The following is an 18007-nucleotide window of genomic DNA, read 5'->3' on the forward strand; positions in this document are numbered from 1 at the left end:
GCGCAGTGTCCTTCCACAGGCCTGGAGGGCCAGCCTCTCCAGGACCCCCAGCACCAAGCCCACTTCCCCCCGAGGCAGCAACACGGGGGCGCTCCGGGACTCCGGGTTTGAACGGATGCTCTCCGGTCGCTAGCTGGGTCTTTTGAGCAAGTTACTTGACCTCTCGACGCTTGAAAGAGACGGCTGCTAACAGGCCCCTGAATGGCAGCCCGAGAGGGACCTGACTGAGGAGAGGCACACTGCACCCCAAGGACACGGGGCGGGAGCCAGGGACACTGATCTCCCTGCTAGCCGGGAAGCGAGCGGGGGCGCCACAGCTGAGGGCTCCAGGGCTGGTGTCCGGCCCGCGGACCCTGCCACTGCCGGGCTGGGGTTGGACCGTCCCCCCCAGGGCACCGGGGGAAGTCTGGGATGAGAGAGGGGAGGGGTGGTCTCCCTCCCTCCCTCCCCTCTCCCTCCCTGAAACCCCACGGACCTGGCTCCCCACCCACGCGCCCCCCGGGATCCACTGGTGGCCAGACATCCAAGGCCGGGCAAGACCACACCGTGGGACGTGCCAGACGGAGGGGAGGGCCCGTGTGACCATGGACGACCTCAGGCTCTCGCTTGTGCCTCGACTCGCCCTTGTCTTATCCGAGGACTGGGCGGGGCGCTCACAGCCCTCCCAGAGCGATGGGCCCAGGCGCACGGGAGTCAGGTCCTGTGTGACAGCACCGAGGGCCGGACGCCCTGCCGGCCTGGCCTTGGGCGGACCCCAGCCGGGGATGCGTCCCCACCTCCAGCCCACCCCCTCCCCAAGCCCCCGCCCCGCAGCGTCTCTCTTCTCCCCACCCCCTCCGCTCAGTGGTGCCTTCTCCCCACTTTCTGCGGCTGTAGCTCTCGGCCTAATTATCTCTAACCTTCTGTTCGAAGACCGCTGTCCTTGCCTGATAAAAACCAGTAACTTTGAAAGCAAACTGGGTCTTAATTTTCTTTGACAGCCCTGGTTGAAGCATGCGGGCCGAGCTGGGCTTTAATTAAATGCACATTCGTATTCCAAACAAATTAAGTACAATTAAGGACCCTGAGTTATGGGTATCTATCACTCCGTGATGTTTTTGTAAAAATTACCCCATCGAGATCAAAGTCAGAGGATCTTTGCCTTAATTGCTTCATTAGGGCGCCGTGCACCAGGCTTCGAAAGGACCAGGCCTGGTGTCTCTTTGGGAATTACTCAAACCACGGCTCTCAGAGTAATTGCTTCCATATTTCTCTCCTGGAGACGGTCCGGCCTCCACGGATCAGCCGCGGTGGCTCAGGAACCAGCTCGGCTCAGGGACCCGAGCAGCAGCCGAGGCCTTCCTGTGGCGCCTGCACGGAGGCCCTGCCGGCCCGGCGGGGGGCTGCCCCGTCCTGCCCGCGGCGGGCCTCTCGGCCGGGGCAGCTGGCAGGCGGGGGAGCGGGGCCCGGCGAGCCCACAGGTCCACCGGGCGAGCGGGCAGGCAGCACCCAGACCTCGACGGGCGCGGGGTCCCCCGGGGGGCCGTCCGCGCGGCCAGGCCACAGCCTCGGGTGCACTGGCCCGGGGCCGTGGAAGGGGTGAGGCGCCCCCTCCCCGCGGTCCCGGGCCCGCGGGAGCCCTGCCACCGGGCTGAATGGGGCGGAGCGGGGTCGGGAGCGGCTCTGAGCCCTCTGCGAGGTGAAGATCTGGGCCAGGGCTGCCGGAGAAACAGGATGCCGGCATCTGGGCTTGGGATGAACACTGAACCCGAATGAGCTAGAGTGTAAGTATGTCCGGGGCCATGCCGGGGCATCCTCGTGCCCGAGAGACTCAAGTGACTGGGCATCCTGCATTTTATCTCTTGGGTCCACCGCCTTGGCCAGAATGTCGGGACGGAGGCGAGGACACGAGGCCTCAGAGGCTACTGGAGAGCTTGGCTCTCCCCCCAAGTGCGGGCCCCGCGTGCAAGTCAGCACTGTGTCCCGCCCCCGTCCTCCCCACGGACGCCCCGAGGCCTGGGAGTTCCCGGGACACCTCCTGCTGCCAGCCACCCCCCAGAGCCTCTCCGGGTACGTTCTGCCCCAAACAGCACCCGCTCGACTTCCTCCATCAGGGGCACCCCTTCCCGTGTGGCGGGGGGTTCGGCAAGCTCCCTGTGGCCGACCAAAGCACGTCTCCTGGAAAGACACCCTGAAGCCCCCCCCCCCCCGTCCCCCGGGTACCCATGAACGTGCCTGCGGTGGAGACAGAGTCATTGCACACGTGATCCGGTTAAGATGGGGTCACAGTGGGTCAGGGCCGTCCCCTCGCTAAAGGGGACACGCAGACCCGGGGAGAAGGAGGCGGACCCCGGAGCCATGCGGCCACAAGCCCAGGGACACCTGGGGCCACCAGCAGCTGGAGAGATTGTCCCCTAGAGCCTTTAGGGAAAGTGGGTCCCGCCCACACCTTGATTCCAACTTCCAAATTGCAGCACCGTGAGCAAAGATCTGTCCTGCTTGAGGCCACCAAGTAGGTGGCACTTTGCTACGGCCGCCCAGGACATTCAGACACACCCCCGGAGGGAGCAGAGGAAGTGGCCACATCACGGGTGGCTGTCCTCCAGTTCATCAGGGAGGCGTGGACCCAATCCTCCTGGAGACAAGCTGAGAGCAGGGCAGGGAGGGCTTGGGGCCACCTCGGGGGGTGGGGGGCTGCCGGGGACACCCTCAGAGGGCGCCAGTGAGGGCAACAGCCTCAGCGAGCCAAAAACTCTCCCAGGTCCGGGTGGGTCCCCCAGGACCCATGGGCAGGAAGCCCGGGTCCCAGGTGGGTCCCATTCCCCCCTCGCTGGGCTCCTGGGAGCCAGCAGATCCCAGGGCACCGCCCACCCGTCAACACACTTTCCCTGGAGCAGCGAGCGGCACCCACAGGGCTCTGTGACCCTGGGGGGACAGCTTCCCTCTGCAGGCCTGGCTCTCCGTCTCCTCCCACGGGAAGAGGCTGGACCAGATGCCCGGTGCTCTCTCTGGACCCCAAACTGTAGGGTTCTCTGGCCTCGAAAAGAAAAAGGGCCCCACCACCTCCCAGGACCTGCCAGATCTCAACCCTCAGACTCACCTCCGCACCTACCCCACACACACTGGCCGGGTACGACGGGTGCAGAGGGGAGCCGTGGGGCACGAGTCAGGTGTGGGCAGGGAGGAGCCCAGGCCCGCTCGGTCATTACTGGCCCCAGACCTGGTCACGGCCCATCCCTGCTCAAGGCCGCCCCGGACACCGTCTGGGCCAGCGCAAGTGTGTTAATTCCACCCACGGTGTCACCTCGCGGAGGGAGAGCCTGGGGACAGAGCGGAAAGCGTTTAGTGTGAATAGAAATGTCAAGGATTGATGTTTTCACCAAAGACGGCGGGGAGGGCAGCCACGGCGGGTCCTGGGCACCGCGACCTGAGTGAGCGTGTAGGCAGGTAGGCACAGTGGCTCCAAAGCCATCGGACCTTCTGCTGGTGCCAGAAAGGCAGACGCTTCCGACAGGGTCAAGGCTGCCTGGAGGGGACTCACTGCCCTGCCTGAAGACCCATCGGAACCCAGGTCATGGACCCTTCCCGCAGAACAGCCCCTCAGCCGGGCACCTGCCACCTGCTGAACTCGGCCACAGGCACTCTCGGGCTCCAGGACAGACCAGAGGCTCCTCTGAGAAGAGGCTCCCAGTGCATCTTCAGAGACCGTCCATGCCGCGGAAAAGGACGGGCCCTTACCTGGTCCACCAGGGAGGCTTCCGGAAACCCCCTGATGCCCACAGAGGAGCTGGTCCTGCCAGGGCTCCACATGCCCCCCTGCAGCTGCACACCCGCCCGTCAGGGAGGCCGTTTCTCCTCTGCTTTGCAGGAACTCCAGTATTCGGACAGCACTTCCCAAACTGGGTTCCGGCACGTCGGGGCTGGACTGAGGCTGGGTGTGGATTCCCTGGTTCTCTCCTCACCATGTAGCTGGGAGGCGGGTGCCGTTAAAGGCCCTATAGCAGAGCGCAGGGCATGGAGGCTCAGAGAGGTTGAGGGGTTGTGCCAGAGTCACACAGCCAGGCAGAGCTGAGCTGCGAGTTGAGCCAGGTAGGCTTCCAGGATCAGGGCCCTTCCAGGCCGGGTGAGTCCTCTCACCTCGGGAGCCGGCGCACAAGCAGGCCTCCTCCCGGGGGTGCATCCGAAGTCCCAGGCAAGCCGGGCAGTGACAGATGAGGGCAGCCCGGGCCCCCCGCCGGGCTCATTACCCGCCAGCTGCCAGCCGGGGAGCTGCCTCCAGCCTCACGCTGACGGGCTCATCGAATATGCACGACTCTATCAGCGTGGCAGGAAGACGGCCCCCCGGAGGCCCTGCACCATGAAACTTTAAGCAGAAATCAAAACCAGCTCTAGGAGGGACTGCCTGGGCGAGACTGGCTGGTGAAGGCGGGACCAGGAGCCAGGAGTCCCCTCCCGGGAGCTGCCCCACGGCTGCCCTGATGGCCCCACGGACGGCGAGGTCCAAGGAGGGCTGGCCTGGGGCCCGGCTACACCCCTCCAGCTCCCCGCGCCTGGGAACTCGTGGGCCCCCGGACCCTGTGAGCTCTAGTTACAAGGCACCCCCACCCCAGGAAGATACCATGAGGCACCCCTGGTCCTTGGGGACCCAGGTCCTTGTCCCCTAACTCTCACAGGGTCAGTGGATGCCTCTGCACATGACCCAGTGTCCCTTTCTCCTCGGTCACCTCACAGCGACATCTGTCACAGGCCACCGCTTCCTGTGGTTTGGGCTCCACCCCCTCTTCTGGGCCTGCCCGCTGGTCTCTTCCTGTGGGGCCCCAGGACCCAGACTCATACCCTCTCCATCCATACGGCCTCACCCGGGCCCGGTTCCAGAGCCCATCTGTGGGCACGACCCCGGTTTTGGGGGCCAGCCCGCCCACCTGAGCCCCGCTGTCCTCCACGGCCTCCGCGTCAGGTACCTGCTGGCCTGAGTCAGGGCTCTGGCCCCCATCACCCGCCTCTAGGCAGGGTTCACCCCCCCAACACTGTCCTCAGGGCAGAACAGGAGACAGGAGGGGCTCTTCCACTGTCTGCCTGATTTGGGACCCCCTGGAGTCTCCCCACCATGTCTTCCTCCTCATACACGCCCCCTAAGAGCCCTCAGGACCTGGTCACATTAGGTGAGAAGGACACATGTGAGCCTGAGCAACAGTCCCCGGCAGGCCCTGGAGCAGGGCGCCGCGGTGCTGGGAGAGGCTCACGGGGCAGGGGGCTCTGGGTGGCCTCCACGAGTGACCCCTGGTCAAGAAACGAGGACGTTTGCCTATAACCACAGAGAAAAAATTACTGCCAGCAGCTCAGTGGGCTTGGAAGCGGGCCCCTCCCCCAGCCGAGCCCACAGATGAGAACACAGCCCGGCGGACAGGTCCCTGCAGCCTGGTGACCCAGCGAAGCCATTCCTGGAGCCGGGGCCTCTGGAGACTCTGAGACACTGAATGTGTTGTCTGAAGCCAAGAGGGAGGCGATTGCTACACGTTAGGCCTAGCAATACAAAGAGAAGGCGGGGGGCGGGGGGCGGGGGTGGGCACCGGGCGCAGCCCACGACAGACTTCCTTCCCCCAAGAGTCTCAGAGCACGGCCCCCCCCGTTACCCTCCAGGGGACAGAGTGGCCGCCTCCGCTGACCCACTGTGCCTGGTGCGGGGCCCAGCCCGGCTCACGTGCTCTGCAAAGGGCCACCGGGGTGTTGTCCTGGAGGCTGAGCACCCCCCCCACCCCCCTGCCGCCCACCAGGCTGCCCACCACTCTGCCCAGCCGTCTGCCTGTCCCGTCCTCACTCGGGCTCGCAGCCGCGGGTCTGTGTCTGCCGTGTCTCCCGCGGGAACACCGCCCGCCCACCGCCACCGGCCGAGGGCCGCTCCTCCTGCCGGGTCCCCCCGGCTGCTGCCTCACCTCCGGAGCCCGTACGGCCTCAGCTGCCCAGTGCGCCCCGCACTCAGGACGGGCAGTCCCCACAGCCCAGAGCGGACGGGCCCGTCCCATACTTGGGGGAGGGGCCCTTGCTCCCACACGGGCAGAGGGGGGGCTGGAGACGCTGGGGCAGCATCCGAACAGGCAGCAAAGGCCAGCCAGCCGGCTGTGCCAGGAGTGAGGGAAGGAGCCCTGCGGGGACACGGGGGACATGGCGCCATCCACGGGCCGGGCCATCAGGACTGCGGGCCACAGTGGAACTAGGGTGGGCTGGGACCACCCTCCTCCCCAGAGGCCCTGGCAGCCGGCCGAGCCTGCGGCCTGGTGTCTCCAAGGGCGTGGCCAGTTCCTGAGGACAGCTGAGCGGTCCGGCCAGGGTGGGACAGTGCAGGGGTGACAGTCAGCAGGGGGAGGAGTGGGCAGATGCCGGGAGCCCGGCCTCCCGGAGGGGTCGCTCCCCTGCCCCCACCGTGGTCACCTAGTACCCCAGGCAAAGGCTGTGGGGAGCCCTTCTCCCTGGGGTCCTACGGTGCAATGGGGTGGGGGAGGGAGGCTGCCCCATGGGCCAATGGGACACCCCTCACTGGAGGGGACGGTGGGCACTTTTCAGACAAAACCTGTCCGAGCACCTTCGGATTAAGCTGAGGCCCCTGCCGTCCTGCTGGGGGAGGGGTGGAGACACCCTCTCCCCAAATGACACTCCTCAAAGGGCATCTCCACCTGTCCCCCCCAGCACCGGGCTGGCCCGGGGAACAGGCAGGGGAGGCAGTGGGGCCGTCTGTCCACTGGCTTTCTGAAACCCTGGGCAGTGAGTCCTATGGGGACTGAGACCAGCACTGACCTCGGGGGCCACAGAGTCCAAAGGGAGGCCGGGCCACTGCCCGCCCAGGACAGACAGCCAGGCCACAGCACCCCTGCCTCCCCCCACCTTGGGCTGGTGCTGGGGCCCTGTGTGAGCGGGCCCCTGGGACACCTTGACATGTGGACGTGCGGGACTGTGGTGAGCAGCATGTCACGGGAGGGGGGCCGGAGCAGGCCGGGCTGGGGGAGTACCCCTCATCCAGGATGGGGAGATGATAAGAGATTGGCGTTCTGTCCCCTTTCCCTCCCCCACCCCTCCGTCCCCCCCATCTGCCCCTCCCCCCCTCCTGCCCCTCCTCAGCACCCACCCCGCCCCCGCCCAGCAGGGTGACACTAACCGGGAGGGGCTGCAGGGGCGCCAGGAGGGGTCCCTTCCGGCCCTGGCACAGGCGTGGGGAGAAAACAGCAGGTGAGGGCTGGATTAGGGGGCAGACGCTGTGGTGGGGGCTCCAAGCCCAAGTGCTGCGGCGGGCCTGGAGGGGGGACCACGCAGGAGGACAGCACGGGACGTACAGGCGACAGGACGGCCCAACGTTTGGCTGGGTCAGCAGGTGGCCGCACAGAAAATGAGTCCCCGGGGCGGCAATAATTGTAAGTGTCAGGGAAAAGTCAAGGTCTCGGTAGCCCTGGTCTGTGACGACTTCTGACCACAAACAAATATATTTGAAAGTGATCGCCCCGGGCGCCAGCGCTGATGTGCGAGGAGGCTTAACCCCCGAGTGTCCGGGCGGCCAGGGCAGTGGGGCCCAGAGCGGCAGCCCTCCCCGAGATGGCTCAGGGGCTGTCCCTTCCAGGGGCCCACAGGCACAGTCTCCCAAATGCCACCCCCGCCCTGCCCAGGGCAGTGCCTGCCTCGCAGACACAACGGCCCCCCAGCCTCAGCTCCCGGGAGGAACCAGGCTGTGCAGGGGGGGTGTCGCTCCAGGAGTTAAAGACAAACAGCCCAGGGATGGGGGCAGGCTCCCTGCGTGTGGAAATCCTGCCCCCCTTATGCCCACTGAGATGCCCCGACACAGCGAGCAGACGGTGCCTTCACTAAAAATGCAGGGGTCTCCATGAGCATTCACAGAGGTCACCTGCCCGTGGCCTCCAAGCGGCGTCCAGAGTAATGAGCTCAAAGACCACTGGGCCAGGGGTGGGGGTAGCAGGTCACTACCATGGTTATTTATTAGTGTGTTCATTTACCCCCTGCTCAGTTCCACCAAGATTTAGGACAGTGGCCGCCGTGCACACGCGTGTATCATAATGGATGCAGCTCGCACGCGGTCCCGTGGTCCCCGCGCAGGCCCCGCGGCGCTCGGCTCCGGGACAGTGTCCTCCGGGGCTGGCTGGCGTCCTTCTGCACACAATTCGCTGCCCGTGCCTCTCCGAGGGAAGAGCCCCGGCCTCCTATTATCACCCTGACGTCCTTCCTCGGCTGGCTGCTCGGGGAGAATAAGGAAACACTTCCCACAGACGGACAGGTTGACCGGGGTCCCCCCAAGTTCATCTACCCCGCACTCTAGAACGAGATCTTACTGGGGAGTAGGGTCTTACAGGTATAATTAGCTAAGGATCTCAAGACGAAGTCTTCCTGGGTTTAGGGAGGGCCCCAGTGCCACCGCTGGTGTCCTGGGAGAGGAGGAGACACAGGAAGCAGGCGGCCACGTGACCACGGAGCAGAGGCCGGAGGGTCGCCTGGAGCCCCCGGAGCCGGCAGAGGCGGGCACGAGCCTCCCTGAGCTCTGGAGGGAGGGAGGGCGTCCTGCCGGCACCCGGGCTTTTGGCCTGCTGGCTGTGGGGGGGTCCACCTCCGTAGGGCTGTGGGACTTTGTCCCCACAGCCCAGGACGGTCCTGCCCAGGCCTCCCTGTGCACCTGCGTGGCCCCGTGAGTTCCCCCTGGCATCAGGGTTCCCTCGAGCCCCCCGGTCACAGACCACACAGCAGCCCCACCCGGGCCCTCACACAGAAATCAGCAAAGACCCGTGGAATATTTTTGACGGAAACTCGTCTACCCAGTGCAGAAAACAGACCCGCCCTGCTCATGTTTCCCAGAACTCAGGGCTCCCCCTTGCTAAGCTCGTTTGCTGTGCTGCATCCTGGAGGGCCCATCGCAGCGTGGTTCCAGCTCCTGAGAGGGGACCGTGTCATCTGTTCCCGGACTCACAAACGCACAGCACGCATTGGTCGCAAAGACAGGAGCCCCGGGGTTTCGGGAGGGGCCAGCCACCGCGGCCGCCCCATCACCTCCCAGCGGCCGGGAAGTCACGCACGGTGCTCATTCCACTTTTCCCACAGGTGGACCTGAGGCCGTGGCCACGCTCTGCCTCCCTGAGCGCGACACCTTCCTGTGTCCTGTCCCTGCTGGGGGACACCGATTGCAAGCGAAACCGCGAGTCTGAGCTGGAACACTGTTTTCCATAACGGCTTCTTCTCAACCTTGAAACTACTTCTGTTTTGAAAATTATCTGACATCTAAAAATAAGCCACGTTTGAGGACAAACGCTGGCCAGTGTCCCCAAGACTGAGGGACCGTGAGCAAATAAATGAGTTTTGGGTCTGCTGATCCGGCTGTGAAGCTGGACTGCTCTCCAGATGTGTCTGTGTGCCTGCCCCTGCTCAAAAGCCTGCCATGGCTGCCACCACCCCCACCTTGACCACGTCGACCAGGAAGCCACATTCTGGGGCCACTGACCTCCGGAAGCAAAGACGGACCCCCACAGGTGACGGCCCCAGGTCCAGGAGTCAGGCAGCAGGGGATTCCTTGAGGGTGACTTTAACTGCCCTGGGTTATAGCCTGTGATGGGCACATGTGGGCATGCATAGGCACGTGTCTAGGACACACGGGACACGCACAGGGCACGTGCATGCACACATGTGCACACGTGGAGTTCCAAGACCAGCTCTGAGGCCTGAAGGGGCCGATGAGCCAACCCCACCATGGCCCGGAATGCAAGGAGGGCAGCTTTGTCTGTCCCCAGTCGGATCCCAGGAGCTGGAGCCTTTAGGGCTCTGGGCTCAGCGCGTGGAAAGGAGCAGCGTGAGCCTTAAAGACGTGGAACAGCAGAGCCGAGTGTTCACGGGCTCTGTCCCGCCTCTACTCAGACCTTGGCCACGTGGCTGGCCAAGAGGGCCTGTCCTGTCCCACGGAGAGGGGCCCAGCCATTCAGGGCAGCCTGGCCCCCGCCCGAGAGGGTCCCTCGGGGGCTCTGCAGACGGGTGAGGTGCTAACAACAACCAGACAGCGGGACACACGGGCGGCGCCCACCCTGGGAGCCCAGCCTGCCGTCAGCAGCGTGGGGACAGAGGGACACCAGAGTTTCCACGGTGGCCGTGCAAAGCTGTCCCAGCTCCAGCCGCTCCCATGAGAGTGGCCCCCGGGGCACCAGAGACACAGGGGACGCACGTCCCCGGGGGTCCAGAACTGCGGCGCCCGGGTCGGGGTCCCGACGGGCCTGGCGGCCCCACGCGGCGCACCGGGCCCGACTGGCTGCTGGCCGTGTCCGCCTGGCCGCGCACGGGCTGGGCGGCCACTTGCTATTTTGAGTTGAGGGGCGCAGCGGCCGAGGCACTCAATGTCACCAGGAGCCGGGCGGGGGGAGCAGGGCAGAACCTTCAGAACTAATGTCAATTTTCTGCATCAAATATTTTGATAATTAAACAAAGCTGATCAAGGGAGGCGAGCGGCGCGGCTCTGCGCTCAGGAAGCAGCCCATTAAATAGAGGGCCCGGAGCGCCCGCGGCGGCAGCCCCAGATTAATGACTCGGCGGTAATAGATTTTCCCAGCTCAGCCGCACGGGGCAGCTCCGGCCAGGGAGGGGCTCGCCGCCCGCGCCCGGAGGAGGCCGTTAAAGGGGCAGGGACGGTAAATCAAGGTGCCCACGGTGGACCAGCTGGACGGCCACAGGCCGTGACCTGCCTGCCCGCCGCCGCCCCTAGGTGTCCCCCTCCCCCGGGGTGACAGGGGTCCGCCGCCCAGGCGCTCTGGGAGGCCCCCTCCGGACCAGCTGGAGATGTAGTTCCAGCTCACATGGATGCGCGGCCAGAGGGACGGGTTCGAGGGGGACAGTCCCCCCCCCCGCCCCCACCGTCAGGGCTCTCTCCTTCCGGGCGCCTGGCCCAGGGCGGTGCATCGGGGCCGCCTCACCCCACAGCGGTCTGGCCGGAGGAGGGCCGGGCTGGATGGCGCTGACCGGGTTCTGTCCCCAGACCTCGTCCACCTGACTCCTGCTCACGCCCACACAGCTGGGAAGCACGGAAACCAGATGAACGAAGCAAGTTTTCAGCCGCAGAGGCCTGATACGATCACACGGCAGGGATGGGTTACTTTGGGGGTATTTTCCAGGGGGGGCACTCGGGGGTAATGAAACCCAGGGCTGCTGACCGGGGAGCACGGGATGTGCGTTCGGGGCAGACGCCCACGCCGCCCTGGTCCTCCACGGGAGGCCCACCCTGACCGCTGCAGGACAGAGCAGACTTAGTGGGCCCCACGAAACCCCCACGGGGCCTAGGAGCCCCTCAGTGACATGCGGTGCCAGCACGTGGAGGGCACCGTGTGCTCTGGGAGGTCCCGTCCCTGCAGACTCACGGGGTGCCCTCTGCCCTTGGCGTCTTGGTGGGACGTTCCACACACAAGGGACGAAGATACGTCGCTCTTGGTTCTTTCATTCAACAAACGTAGTGGGTAACTGTGGCCAGGCTAGGAAGACGGCAGGGGCCTGGGGGACCCTGCTCTGAAGCTCATCCGCTCGGACCGGCCAAGAGAAGCCTGGCACCGACCGCCCGCCCTGGGCCCCAGTATGCGGCTCTTGCAGCAAGGGGGCTGGGGTGCGCGCCCCCAAGTCCTGGAAACTCTGGCCCCTCGGATCCCCCAGCAAGGCGGCCTCAGCAGAGACCTCTCTGAGGTCAACAGGGTCAAAGCGGGGTCCTTGCTGGGTGTCCCAGAGCCTCCCGGCTGCTCGTGCTTAGCCTGGGGTAGAGAAGGCCTCCCCGGGAGCGGCCGGCAAGTCCGCGGTCCCTGCCCAGCCTTGGGGCCAGGGCAGGGGCGGTGTCCCCCACCAGACTCAGTCCTCATGAGCCCGGGCAGTGGGACCGGCCGGGGGTGCCTGGGCCTCACCAGGGGGCCCAGCTGTCCGGCTGCAGCTCCCCTGGGAACACTTGACTCTCTCTCCCCTTCAGCTGCTTTCCCACCTTGCTCCCGGGATGCAGGACGGGAGGCCTGAGAGGGTGGGTGTCCTTGCTTGCCTCCCAGCCGGGACCCCATCTGTGCAGCCCCTGCCAGCCGCTGCCAGCAACGCCCACTGTCCCTGCTGGACACAAATGCCGACCAAGTCATCACATGGCCTTCTTGGTGTTGTTCCGGAAGCCCGGGGTCTGGCCACTCAAATACTCAGTCCCTTCTGTTTCCCACCCTTAAGGAGCAGAGCTGCCGGTGACCCTCTGGGTACGATTTCTCTCCGTGGAGACGCCTGCGATTCCCTGTACGACGATCTATCCGGAACACACCCCAGTGTGTAACCCACGCACACGGGCTGCAGCCGGCACAGGCTGGGGGCGCTGCAAGACAGAGATGTCGGTGGCAAGGGTGGGGCGGGGGGGGGGCTGCGCGCATCAACACCACCCTGTGTTTGCACCGCGTGCGTGCACAAGCGTGTGCTTCCAGAGTGGTTGTGTGCGCACAAGTGTGTGTGTGTACAAGGGTGCACACGTGGTGATGTGTGCCCCCCTGAGTGCGCGTGCTGAGTGGTTGTGTGCCCGCACAAGTATACCAAGGGTGCCGTGTGCACGAGCGTGTGCATTCGTGTACATGGTGCTCACATGAGTGTGATTGTGGGTCCTACACGAGCATTCGCTCGTGTTTGTGTGTGAACGCGTGTGTTCGTACAAGGGTTCGTGCGTGTGCCTCCACGGTTGTGTGCACATCGGTGTTCGTGTCTGCTCCACTGGAGCCTGGGGCTTGGCACCCTAGAAAGAGCCAGCTTCCGGAACCACCCAGGACGGCGAGGAGGTCACATGGCCCCCGGGAGGGCTGCCTTATCCCGTGTCATCTGTGCGTCCAGCAAACACTTATTTGGCACCTACTGTAGCCCCAGGATTTCCCTGCTGAACGTGCACATCCGGTCGCCGTCTCTCTGGCCCACTGTGGTGTCTCATGGGCCAGAGGGGAACGGGGCAGAGCGGCCGAGAAGTCACCCAGTGTGACCGTCTAGGCAGACGGCAGCCTCCGGCCCCCCCAGGTCCTGCCCCGCTCCCCCAGCTCACAACTCTGCCTGGCCCACCCGCCGGCCTCCCCCAACCTTAGCCTGGCACCGCGCTGGTGTGTGAGGCCACTGTCACCCTGCACCCTTGCAGGCACTGTCCCCTCTGCCCCCAGACATCTGTCCTTCCTGATTCACCCCCACATCAGCTTCTACTCACCCTCAGGACCTGAGAGCCGGCAGCTCCCCCGTGGAGACCCTGGCCCCAGGCCTCACTGCCCTTCTCCCCCGGGGGCTGCCCTGGGGCTCAGCTGTCCTGGCCCGTGTCTCCTTGGACCTAGAGCCCAGAGCAAGTGCTGTTCCCACCCACCAGGAGCCACGGCAGGGGGTCTGGGGGAGGCATGGCCCGGGGTCTGCCCTGTGAGTGAGCTGCCCCGTGGACAGAGGTCACCCCAGCACCCCTGCCCCACCTGGCACAGCCTGGGTGCCAGCTGCGCGCCTCCCCCCCCAACAGGGCTTCCGCTCGAGCCTGGATCCGACCCTAGAAAAGCTGCTCTCCCGCCCCTTCCGCCTCTTCCCTCCACAGCAGCTACGGGGGGTTCCCGACCCTCCATTACCCCTTCTGCACAGTCAGGCGTGGTAGGCCTGCCTGAGGAGGGGGCTGCCTGCATCCGGGCCACAGCTGGGTTCTCCCCGCGAGTCTCGTGGGGGCACAGAAGGCACAGAGGGGCCTCCTGGGTGAGATGCAGCTTCTCCCTCACCCACCGGCACCCGGCTGGGCACTTGGCCCCGGACACCCGGGGGCACAAGAAATCTGTGGCCTCCAGGGTCCCCGCATCCCACAACCTCGTCCCCAGAGCGGCCCGTTCCGCTTGGGGAGCAAATCGGTGCAGCCCCACACAGGCTTTGCTGGGATTCCGGGCTCCAAGGATCCACCCTGGTTCCAGACCAGCTACAGCAACCACGCAGAGGGGTCATGTGGGGCACCCCCGGCCAGTGCCCACCATCCCCGGTGACAAGAGACACATGGACAGCAGTAGGTGTGGCTTTGGAGCCTAGGGACCCTCACTGTGCGCCCCTCAATTCAAGATGGTGTTCGTGGCAATCAAGGACCCAGAAGGGCCCAGGGCTCGGAACGAAGGGTGGCAGAAACCCATCGGCAGATGACCCAAGGCAGGACTCCTGCAGAGCAGCTGGACAAGAAGCAGGTCAGGGAGACAGCGGAGAGGAGAAAGGGAGGCCAGTTTCCCGCGACCAGAGCCCCACCTGGAGGGGTGGGGGGGGTCCGACAAGTGGCCAAAAATTATGGGCCAGAGGAAGAAGGGGGACATGTTGGTTGGGGGGCAGGACTGGGAAGCCCCTGTCTTCACTCAAACCCACACCTTAGCCTCCAGGAGCCCAGGGACCCAGCCGTCCCCTGAGCCAGGTCCCCCAATCCCCCCTGTGTCAGATGCAGCCCCCACAAGCGGGCTGCCGCCTGAAGACCCCACATTCCAGCCATCCCAGGCCTGGATGCCCCACGGGGCCACCGATACGCGGCCCCCGTTTGTGTTGGGGGGTCCCTGCCGCGGTCACAGGCCCTGTTCAAGGTCAAGAGCGGCCCTGTGAGGTCTGCCGAGGGGGGACCGTGGCGCATCTGGCCACACGAGTGTCGGCCCATACATCACGCGTGTTCCCCTCACGGCTGTCACGGTAACTACAGTGACTCGGGCAGGGCCATATTTCTATTGGTAATGACAGCAGAGATAAATCTGCCCTGGCCAACCCAGCGCGGGCAGCGGGCCGTATCGGAGAAGGTGGTGGCCAGTGGAGGGCGGGTGCGATGGGGCCAAAGACCCGCAGCATGTTGGGGGGGGTGGGCGCGACCTTGTGGCCGCTGTCACTGACGGAGGCCGCTTCCTTCCCGCCGCCCGTCCTGCCCCAGCAGCAACGCCTATGTGGGGTGGGACTCCGGGCCCCTGGAGCCCTGTCTTAGACGTCACTTTCTGGCTGTGTGTCCCGAGACCGGTCACTCACCCTCTCTGGGCCTCCTTTTTCTCACTTCCCAGTGGGGTACTGCCGCTGTCAGACCGAATCCGGCACTTTCTGCCCGGCTCTGCTCTGCGGGTCACACCCCACGTGGGAACCCCGTGACCCTCCAGGGGCCGATTGACGCCAGCCCCCACTGCTCGTGCCCCCCCCCACCACGGGGTCTCTCGGCACCCCCGGCCTACCTCTTCTCCTGCCCGGCCACCCCTTACCGGCCCCTGAGAAGCAGCACCTGCCGTGTCCGGACCCCCAGCGGCACCCCGAGGGTGGGCCACACAGCCGGGCGGGCGGGCCGGAGCCGCCCCCGCTGTTGGGGGGTGGATGGCGGGTGCCGTGGGGTCCTCTGCATCTCTGAGGCTCCCTGAGCTCCGGGCTCTGCACCCCCGGAGGGGGTTGTTTGCCGAACAACCACAGGAGCCGGGGCGCCCCCTGTCCGGTCCCGGGGTCCCCCCCGCCTCCCCGGCGCCTCGAAGCACCGGGTGTCTGCAGCCCGGCTCAGGGGCGCCCCACGTGTCCTCCCGCCTCCCCGGCAGTCAACGGGACCCATGCCGAGGCCTCGGGGTGTGCAGGACCCCCGGCCTTGTAGGGGAGCAGACCCCGGGCGCAGTGCCTGGCCAGCTCGGCCCCGTCCTCACAACTTGTCCCCGACTCTGCCTCATCGACACCATCACACCTCCGTCCTTCCCCGTGTCCCTGAACCTGGTCTTCCCCCGTCCACACCACCTTTGTTTTCCTGGACGGCACCCCCCCACACGGCCCTTCTCCCCGTCACCCGACCCTGCCCCTGGTCGGGTCAGCCTGACCAGCCTCCCCATGTCACCTCTGGGTCCAGCTCAGGAAACCCCCGGGTCCCAGCAGTGAGGACCCCGGCGTGTGGGGCGGGATCTGCTCAGGCCTCAGCACGACGCACCTGAAATGTGTCCTTGGACGGATGGAAAATGCCTAGGAGGGCCACAGGTGGCCTTCTGGTCAGCTGACCAGGACGTGTGCGCAGAGCCAGGAGTGGGACTCGTTTACTGAAAAGACCGCAGAAAAGGGGGAGGTGATGTGAGAACCGTGTTTTAAAGAATATGCTGTAAATAGCGAAGACGACACCCCATTCATCAGGCAAAACCACTCAAAACGGAAGGAAGTCACCCCACGGAGGTGGGGGCCCATCGCCTTCCACACGCCAGCCTCCCTCTGGATCTCAGGCAGCCAGGACCCCCAGGATGCAGGTCCCCCACCCCCCGTAAAGGTGCGCCTGTAGCCAGGGAGGAGCCCCGGACCTTGGTCACCTGTGCATCCTCCCACACAGCCCAGACACGGCTGTTCCCCGAGACTCAAGCTCCGTGGCCACAGGGGCGGGAGTGCCTGCATCCACGGGCACGTCGGCAGTGGGCACAGCGGCCAGGTGCGAGCCCGCGGCCCTGGGGCCGTGGGGACCCACAGGCCGACAGTCCGCCCAGCCTCTCCAGCGGGAGCAGGGCTCTCGGGGCCCGTGGGCAGCGGCTGGTGGTGATACTCACGCCGCTCCGGCAAGGAAAGCGGCAAACCTTCCCCGGCAGCTGGCGAAGGGGCGGGCAGGGCGCCCGCTGGGCTCCAGCCCCTTCCTCGTGCCCTCGTTCGGCGGCACTGACCTGGCTGACCCCCGCCCCCCTCCCCCCGCCTCGCCGGGAGACAGGGCCACATCCACTCCCATCTGTGCCCGTGTGGACACACTCTGGCCCCTCCCCATCCTTGATAGATAATGGTTTAATAAGCGATCTGGTTTTTATTTAAAGGGTCGGCAGTAAAACCCAGATCACATTTCTCACTTGGTGGGTCAAGAAACCGCTTACGCTCATTTCTGCCATGTAAAGCGACACTCTATCAAATCAAACATTTCCAGATGCGCCCAGCTTGCTCGCAGGAGCCGGCCGGCAGGCGCGGGCCGCAGCACCCGGAAAGCAGGCCGGGAACACCACCTACTGGCCGCCCGCTCCGTCCACGCTGCCTCCTGCCGCACGCACGGCTGCGTAGGCCCCGCGGACGGATTCCTTGGGGTCGGACCAGAGGACTAGCCTCCCATCAACACCGCCCCCGGCGAGGGGAGGGAGCAGCCCACCGTCTGTGGGGCCCGGCCTCCTCGCTGCTGCCGGCCTGGCCTCCCTGGCCACCTTCTGCCGCCCGCGGGCCACCCCAGGCCGTGCCAGCCGCAGGGGGGCCTGGCGTCTGCTCTCCCAGGGGAGTCTGGATGTGGGCCGGTACCGACACCAAATGGTGTTCCGCGATCATCCGAAGAACCAGAAGGAAGGAGGAATCCAGAGGGACTCACACAGCCCTGCTGCTGAGCCCGAGCCCCATCCCGACGCTCAGCAGGCCCGGGGCCCGGCCCTGCACCCCGACTCTGCTCTAAGGAGACAGTGGGGGTGTAGAGACACCCCTCTCCGCCGTAGAGACACAGACAAACTCCCAGAAAGCTCGGCTCCTGTTCAGGACGGGTCTGGAGCCCAGCAGCCGGCCCGTCCCCAGCGGGCTGTGACCACCTCTCAGGCTCCCGGCCTCGGCACCGAGAACAGGGCAGCTCCCTTCACAGCGTTGAAACCCCCCAAGAGCGGTGGCGACCGGACTGGGGCTGCACCCCCGGCCGCCCAGAGCAGCAGAAGCCCCAGTGAGAGAAGCTGCCCGAGCGCCTCGGGGCGAGGGGCTCCGGAAAGCCCGGAGTCGGGGTCTCCCGGACCCACCTGGGCCGTCTCCCGGGGAGGGACCCCTGGAGACACGCCTGCTGGCAGTGGCCCGAAAACGCATTCCGCCGGCCCCCCCACAGAATGCGTTTTCACTCCGAATTAAAACCGCGGCCAACTTTAAATTTAATAATAGAGTTATAAACGCTTGAAAGTGTATGGATGGCCGACCGACCCCAGAGGGAAGAGGGAGGGGGAGGCTCTATAAATAGAGGTCCTTGTAAGCAAATTTCGGGATCGAGTCCAGAGTTTGTTGAATTACCTTTTGTGAGAACTCCGTGTGTCTGTGTGGGTCACGGGTGGGG

General features: G+C 65.7%; 1 protein-coding gene across 1 annotated transcript; it reads right to left on the bottom strand.

Annotated features, from left to right (window-relative positions):
* Positions 1-1311: 1311 nt before the first annotated feature.
* LOC131491365 (collagen alpha-1(I) chain-like) lies at positions 1312-17253 on the bottom strand. The gene is made up of 10 exons (XM_058694200.1): positions 17084-17253; positions 16275-16406; positions 14986-15069; positions 14735-14884; positions 11100-11231; positions 10861-11017; positions 10178-10308; positions 5913-6122; positions 2054-2133; positions 1312-1697 (listed from the first exon to the last, which is right to left on the bottom strand). The coding sequence occupies exons 1-10, from the start codon at positions 17251-17253 to the stop codon at positions 1312-1314; spliced, it is 1632 nt and encodes a 543-aa protein (XP_058550183.1).
* Positions 17254-18007: the final 754 nt, after the last annotated feature.

Source organism: Neofelis nebulosa, chromosome 2 (assembly GCF_028018385.1).
Source record: "Neofelis nebulosa isolate mNeoNeb1 chromosome 2, mNeoNeb1.pri, whole genome shotgun sequence".
In the NCBI taxonomy this organism is placed as follows: domain Eukaryota; kingdom Metazoa; phylum Chordata; class Mammalia; order Carnivora; family Felidae; genus Neofelis; species Neofelis nebulosa.